Genomic DNA, 8164 nt, shown 5'->3' with positions numbered 1-8164 from the left:
AGCATTAAGCTATCTGAACTGAAGTACATTTCCCAGTAGCTTCAAGTTCTTTATTGTTACATTTTGTGTTCACTCCAGGTGTGTGTGTGTGTGTGTGTGTGTGTGTGTGTGTGTGTGTGTGTGTGTGTGTGTGTGTGTGTGTGTGTGTGTGTGTGTGTGTGTGTGTGTGTGTGTGTGTGTGTGTGTGTGTGTGTGAGAGAGAGATGGGCCTTGCCTATAATTTTGTCATTAAACCCCTCAGTCTCACATTTGTTTTTTTTAAAGCAATGTGGTCATAAGTGGTATGGCTGACTTGGTACTGCAGCCTAGGGGATATTTCTCATGTTATTTTAAAGGCTTAAGTTTGTTTGTTAATACATCAAAGATCCATAATGGATAAAGCCTTGGCCTGGAAGAGAGGTCATCAGGTGGTCCCCAACCTTCTTTAAAAAAAAATATATCCCACGATTTTGCAACCCATTTTTTCACCCAGTGTGAATTATCTAATGTAATCCTGGGCGCTACACTTCCTCTGCCAACCTAGGGGTTGGGGGGCAGCGGACTGACCTCATCCTTCCTTCTATGCATGAGGAGTCCAAGCTGCTGCTTTTCACCTGGCAGGGGGGAGTTTCCCTGGCCGGATGTAGCACGTGGAAGGAACACGTTATTCCGACCAGTTCCTTTCCCTCCATTAGGCGCCCCGGCTGGCCAGGGGGAGGTAGTTTAGAGACTAGGATTACTGCATGTTGTTTTGTGAGGGAGGGTACCTACCCTAGGGGACACGGGGAGAACATGTGAGGGTACCTACCCTAGGGGACATGGGGAGAACATGCAAACTCCACACAGAAAGGCCCTTTCGCCAACCCCGCCTCGGGTATGCACACTGATGACGCAGAGGAGAGAACACGCCCTAGCGTCCCCAGTGGGAATCGAACCCAGGACCTTTTAGCTGTGAGGCGACAGCACTACCGACTGTGCCACCGTCCCAAAACCTTTTAGAGTGTTTCGACCACCACAAGGTCAGCAGTGATAGGCCAAATCACTGGCCCTCTCATCCAGGCTTCCTTTCTCTATGCCAGAGCCAACAGGAGGCTCCACCTCCGCCTTGTGTGTTCTTCTGGCATTGCAGGCACTTAGAGGTTTCTAGGACTGTGGTTTGTGACCTGCCTAGGGTCCTACGTCTCACCAGACTATAAGTCTGTGCGGTGTGCAACTGTGCATGCATCTGTCCTTGTCCACACCTGGCCTTACTCTGGTGTTATTGAGTCAAGGTGGGTTGTTTGAGCCTTCTCTGCGTCTGTTGCTGTTAAATCTGTCCTAGTGAGCCTCTCTTCCTCCTCCTCTGAGACTCTGGGGATATTGCTCGATATACATCTATCAGGATTCAGGAAAATATACAATGTTAGAGCTTTACAACAGTAAGCCAACTATTAGGGGACTAACTATATTAGGGCATTTGAACAGTAATGCTTGTCAGTCACAATGTGGGACAGGGTTTCAATTTGTGGGACGCTTAAAGTCTTGGAAATGAGGGACTGTCCCACGCAAAGGGAGACACCTGGTCTCCGTTCTGTGAGGCCTTCACTGTTTCCATGTGAATCCTGAGATCTACATGATTCTCACTGACACTGTTCTATTATAGCAGCTGGGTTTACCTTTTTATCATTGCTGCCGGGCAGAGAAACCTTGTATCTCCGTAATTCAGAAGGAGCTAGTGCATTCTCCGTCCCCGGCCATCAGGCGTGGCACTGCCGGGGGGAGGGGCGGCACCTGCCCGGGAAGGTGGGGGGATTAGTGGAGTTCCGCGGCAATGTCGGTCCATTCCGTGGCCGACACCGCAACTGCCGATAACAGCCGATATGAGTTGTCGGTTAAAAAATCACCTGTGTTTTCCATGTGAGGTTAGGGTTTGGGGTAGGGTGTCAGCGTCGCTGGTTAAAACTCACCCATGGCTCCCTACGTGTGCTGCCGGTTTAAAACCGCCGTGTCTTCCCTGTGAGGTTAGGGTCTGGGGTAGGGTGTCGGACTGCTGCCGCCGGTGCCGGAAAATGCAAAAGTAACCAAAATAGCCGATCTACAAGCTTTTGATCTGATATTTTTGAGTGGTGCAACCTCTCCTATAGACAGCTATGTGTGTCCCTGGGTCCCTGGCTGGCTGGCTGGCTGGCTGTGTCCGAGCACGAAAATAGCGTTTGGTTGGTTTTCACCGCCAAGTGTCACTGTTGTGCAGCCACACACACACACACACACACACACACACACCCACACACACACATGAACTGTATATATGATGATTTCGGGTGTGACAGTAGAGGGACCCCCACACGTTAACTCTGTCATTTCCCGACCGTTTTGGACGTGGGGCGTTTTTTATTTCCCCTGTAAATAAAAACGTCTGGGTTTCCGAGGCTAGTCTCCACCTGACGGCAACAATATTATACCTACTTGTGTTGTCTATTTCAGGATCATTAATCTGTTATCAAACTGATTTGGCTATTTCAAATAGGCCTATGCAATGAAAAAATTACTGCTTGCTAGATGTTCTTTCATTTTGTTCTTTCGTTTTTTTTTTTTTTTTACATTCTGGTTCATAGTATACATTAATTTAGTCTGATTCCGTTTTCTACAGGAGTGTTGTATGCTGTAGTCCTTTGGTCTCTATATAGTCTATGGTAGTCCTTATTTGTGACACATGAACAGCCTTATTATTAAAGTTAATAATGTCACATCAAAGTCTTTATTAAAGTATATGTCTTCATTCCAGACCAGTGTGTGTCCAGTCTGCAGGTGAAGATCAGTTCTCCAGCCACAACTTTTTCTATTAAACAGGAACCTGAAGACCACCTTAACCAGGAACTTGAAGACCACCTTAAACAGGAACCTGAAGACCACCTGGATCTTAGTAAGTTTAAATCACTCTGTCTTTATTTGTTTTATTGGTGAAAGTGGGTCGATACTGAGTGTAAAGATGAACCGATATGACTCGGTTATCGATTTTAGCATTAACAATGTGACTACATTGATCAAAATGTATTATGAATGGGACGACGGTTCGTCAGTAAAAGTATTAATGGGTTCACTGAAGCAATTCAGTATTAACTAACCTGTATTAATCCTAGACTTTCTGCACGTTCCTGTGTGTAAAGAGGAGGTTCCACCTGAAGAGGAGAGGAGCTTCAGTCTGGTCCAGGAGGAACCACAACCTCCAGAGATTGAAGAGGAACAAGAGGAGCTACTTCAAAGAGAGGCTGGTGGGTCAATGACTATTGACTTTTTTCAATTACGCAATAAAAAAATACTACTTAAAGGACCACTTCACCACTTTTCAACTTATCTTCATATAATTGGTTCTCACTAATGTTCATGATAAAATATCACCATTCTTTTCCTACTCCGTATGTGTCTCATAGGAGGGCTGTGGGCAGTTCAGAAACCCATCCACCAGTGACATCATCGATGGGGACTCCAAACTAATAGAAACTGCAGGCTTTCTATTCCTGAAAAGTTGCAATGCGAAAATGATTTTTCTTTGGTCTCACAATAATACAAATCGAAATATTTTCTATTTTAAATCTTGTTTAAAAACAAATCTGCCTAACGATGATATCACTGGTGGACGGGTTTCTGTAACAGCCCTATGAGACACAGGCCAAGTAGGATAAAAAAGTGGTTAGGAATGTACGGCACCTGGGAGCAGTATGGGTTGGCGCCCCAGCCTGTGTCCTCTGTGAGCTTGAAGATTGGCTATTTCTGTTACTTTTTGACCTTTGTTTCCCTTTTACAAATTCAATATCATTTTTATTTTCATCTGATGTTTACATCAGGATGGGGAGAATTATTTTAGCACTTAGAACAACTAGTGACTGCTCCTTTCAACTGAACAGGACATGGTAAGTTTGATGTGGTATAATGAAAGGGCTTTCTACTGGTGATTTCCACAGAGCACCACAGGGAGACAGTATCTAGAGAGATGGCCTCCAAAAGACATTCAACGTTGTCAGAGGAACAGCCAGAGATGGACCAGAGACATGGACTGTTTGATGCAAGGATGCAACCTGTAGTAAAATTATACAAGATAGGTATGTAGTGTTTTATTTACTGTGGTTTAAACATGTAGTAAAGTTGAATACCATTTACAATCAGGGTTGGGAAGGTTACTTTTAAAAAGTAATCCCCTACAAGTTACTTGCTATAAATTGTAGTCAGTAACGTAATCCGAGTACCACAATTTAAAAAGTAACTGGTTACTTTCAGTTACCTTTGGATTACTTTTAAGCAAACCTCTATTTAATTAGATAAACAGGTTTTACCATTGATAACCAGAGCAGAATGTTGAGCCTATATGAAATTAAGAAAACTACAGAAATATTGTTAAATCAGTGGTTCTCAACCTTTTTTCTCAAAGTTTTCAAGTACCACCTCAGAAAATATTTGGCTCTCAAGTACCAACATTATGATTATGATTATTACAATCTAGTCCTATTCAGCTAAGCACAGGTTCGCACAAAAGGCAAATTAATTCCTAATCATTATAATAATAATTCCTAATCATTATAATAAATATACAAATATAAATAATATATGTATACAGCCAAAGGCTTGCTGTACAAATTGGTAGGCCTATTGAGAAAAAAAATAAAGGAAAAAAATGTCACTTTAACAAATATGTTCTCCCATGACAGTGCAGACACAGGCAGGCAGGCAGACAGACAAGCACGAACAAAACATGGTATACATCTACATTAAGTATTGTCATCAAGAATCATACGTAAGCTAAGCACAGTGGAACAGTTGAGCCTTTACATAGGCCTGTAAGGTCGTCGAGGCTAGGGCAAGTGCTACGGACTAATATGGAGTCTGAAGTCCTTTCCATTCCTCCTTTCTCATATATATATATATATATATATATATATATATATATATTAGGGGTGCACGATTATGACCGATATCCAATCTCCGATTATTTGCAGGGTCATATCTGCCGATACCGATTCTGACCGATTCCGATATTATACAGAGGATCACAATGGAAACAAGCCTAGCCTAGGCCCTAGGGGCTTGGCCCAAAGCATGTTAATAAAGTATTAAATCAATCAATAAATAGCCTTTTACAAGTGTCTGTTTTCACAACTGAATGACTACTGAATGAGACGAGTACACAAATTAAATGTAGAAAAAAAAACTTTATTTTGATTTAAGATTATTTTATTATTTTGAGACCATTCCGATACCGATATGGCATTTTTATGGCCGATATGGCCTATTCTGATTATGCTTCCGATTAAATCGTGCATCCCACCAAATATATATATATATATATTAGGGCTGTCAAACGATTACAAATTTTAATTAGATTAATCACAGTTTGAAAATGAATTAATCATGATTAATCATCATTCGAACTATGTCCAAAATATGCCATGTTTTTCTGTATATTGTTGTGGGAATGGTAAGATAACTGTCAGAAGGCGGATACATTTAACATGCATATGTATGTATATTTTATTCTTTATAACAAACCCAGTGTGGTGTCTTTCACCCGTTGTCGTGCTATGTGATTTGTGCAGCCTTTTATGGCACTATTATTGCCATCCAGATAGGGCTAGATAGTGCAGAGTCGATTATGGCATGTATGGGGCGGGTCATCCAAGCATGGATTAATTGCGTTAACATTTTTAATCAAATTAATTTCACAAATTAATTAACTCAGTTAATTTGACAGATATTGATGGATTTACAGTAGGTAGACAGGAAATGGGGAGGGAGATGCGATGGAAGACACACAGTAAAATTTGACTGGATCTGGACTCGAACCCGTGACGCAATGTCATGCTGGATTACCAGCCAAGGTGCCTGGACCGCTAAATCGGCCCAGGCCCATTCCATAGTTTTGGAGCCAGAGGGGAGAAGACATGGCCAAATCATTTCCGGGGGTCCCCAGCCAAAAACATTGAGAACCCCTGTCCTAGACCATAAGGGTTGTAACATATTGTATTCTTTTTGTAGACTTTCTGCACGTCCTTGTGTGTAAAGAGGAGGTTCCACATGAAGAGGAGAGGAGCTCCAGGCTGGTCCAGGAGGAACCACAAGCTCCAGAGATTAAAGAGGAACAAGAGGACCTACTTCAAAGACCAGAAGAGGCTGGTGGATCAGCGTTGACATTACTAGCAGTGAAAAGTGAAGAAGATGATGAAGACAGAGAGACAGAGCCTGTAGGCGGCACCTCAACTGTACACATGAAAACACAAGCTGATGTAGAGGACTGTGGAACATCACAACCAACTAGTGACATCCAGCTCCTCTCTTCACACTGTTCTGAATCTGATACTGAAGACAGGGATGATTGGGAGGATACTAGGGGAAATCAGTCAGCTTTAAACACACTGAAATCACAAAACACACAAAATGTAGGAGGGCAGCACAAGCTGTCCCAGGACCTGAAGTCCTGGAGTCACACAGGGAAGAAAGGTTTTAATTGTACAGAGTGTGGCAAAATGTTTAATCTAAAGGAGAGTTTTAAAAAACACATGAGGATTCATACAGGCGACAGGCCATTTTATTGTACAGTATGTGGTACAGGCTTTACTCAGGCGAGTAATCTAAAAACCCACATGATGACTCATACAGGCAATTGGCCATTTTATTGTACAGTATGTGGTAAAGGCTGTGTTAACACCAGTAATCTAAAAACCCACATGATGACTCATACAGGCGAAAGGCCATTTTCTTGTACAGTATGTGGTAAAGGCTGTGTTACCACAAGCTATCTAAAAACACACATGAGGATTCATACAGGCGAAAGGCCATTTTCTTGTACAGTATGTGGTAAAGGCTGTGTTACCACAAGCTATCTAAAAACACACATGAGGATTCATACAGGCGAAAAGCCATTTTCTTGTACAGTTTGTGGTACAGGCTTTACTCAGGCGGGTAATCTAAAAAGACACATGAGTACTCATACAGGCGAAAAGCCATTAGTTTAAGACATATGGTCAGTCTAATCCACTAAAAAGTATTTACATTTTTTTCAGACTTTTTAGCCAGTCTTGCATTTTTTTTATTTTGGAGCGTCGCTTTTTCCATTTAGCTTGTTTATGATTTAAGTTATTTTCAAAGCTGAGCACCCACTGCCTTAAACAAAGGGCAGTCTCCAGAGGAAGCACACTTGTTCTTTCTTTATCTGAATTATATGTATAATCTGACAATATCAACATGACTGAATAAAATACACATTAATAGTTCCTTGTGATGGAGCTTAATTCTATCTTGTGTATGGATCTTATTTTCTATTCAACATGCAACTTGCATTATTCCCTCCAGCTCATATGTTCTGGTAGTACAATATGAGCCTCAGTCTGTGTCCACATTTGTCAGTATTTAACAAGTCATATTCATTACAATTCATGCAATAATTATGTTCATTGATATGCAGTAAATGATGGTGCAGTAAAGTGCTCACAAGCTGCTGGGTTTGTGTAGATCAGGGTGTTGCTACATCTTACATAATGTACCATCGGACCATGAAGCCACATATGCATCACATTTAAACGATTCTATTTAATCGTCATTTAATATCAATGCTCCTTTGTCAGGTGTGTGCTGTGAACAAAAGGAATTATTTCACATTACCAAACCAGACATTTGAGGTAAAACAAATATGGCGGGTTATATAGGTTTATATAATTTCCATGCAGCCGAAGCTCTTAACTAACCTTTCGTGCTGTCCAGGCTGCTACACACAGTTTACGTTCTTCCCATCATGAGGAAAGTTGTGGTTTTTGTCCAATCCGCCAGAGGTTTTTGCTGCTCCTCTCGCTGTGTTGGGCTGTGTGCCCCGGAAGTAGTTGGCGCAAATTCACAGATATTGCCTGTCTGCCTGCGGTAACATCACATGAGGACGATGAAAGTGTTAACACAACATCCGTGGCCCTTTTCATTTTGACATGGTAATGAGAACGTAGGCCACTGACATGGACCAAGTTATTGTGGAACACCTTTTATTTCCCCATTAGAAAAATAAGGCTATTTTTGTCCATGCTAAACCCTTTATTATCCCTAAACTTATTTGCCTTTGCCTTTGCCTTTTTTTTTAAAACTATTTTGAAAAAACTTTTATTTTTTAACTATTCAAAAAGTTTTTCAAAATGGTAAAAACATAAATAAATAAAAAAGGCAAAGAAGTTTA

At 41.5% G+C, this 8164-nt stretch overlaps 2 protein-coding genes across 5 annotated transcripts in view; both read left to right on the top strand.

Annotated features, from left to right (window-relative positions):
- Window positions 1–7197, top strand: part of LOC306918012 (uncharacterized protein) — a 7650-nt gene extending 453 nt beyond the window's left edge. The window contains exons 2-5 of one of the 4 annotated variants that reach the window (XM_079530913.1): window positions 2809–2881; window positions 3099–3230; window positions 3921–4058; window positions 5986–7197. In XM_079530913.1, the coding sequence (XP_079387039.1) occupies window positions 2809–2881; window positions 3099–3230; window positions 3921–4058; window positions 5986–6962 (1320 nt within the window). In that variant the 3' untranslated portion in view covers window positions 6963–7197. Of the gene's footprint in view, window positions 1–2743; window positions 2882–3098; window positions 3231–3920; window positions 4059–5985 lie in introns of all 4 variants that reach the window. The other 3 variants (XM_079530911.1, XM_079530910.1, XM_079530912.1) reach the window with 3 other exon arrangements.
- The window catches only part of LOC306917984 (uncharacterized protein), a gene marked incomplete at its 3' end in the record, with an annotated part of 316989 nt that overhangs the window by 23164 nt on the left and 285661 nt on the right, over window positions 1–8164 (top strand). The window lies entirely within an intron of this gene.

The sequence above is a fragment of the Electrona antarctica genome (assembly GCF_951216825.1).
Source record: "Electrona antarctica genome assembly, contig: scaffold_40, whole genome shotgun sequence".
Taxonomy (NCBI): Eukaryota; Metazoa; Chordata; class Actinopteri; order Myctophiformes; family Myctophidae; genus Electrona; species Electrona antarctica.
This window is presented reverse-complemented; position numbering and strand designations above follow the sequence as displayed.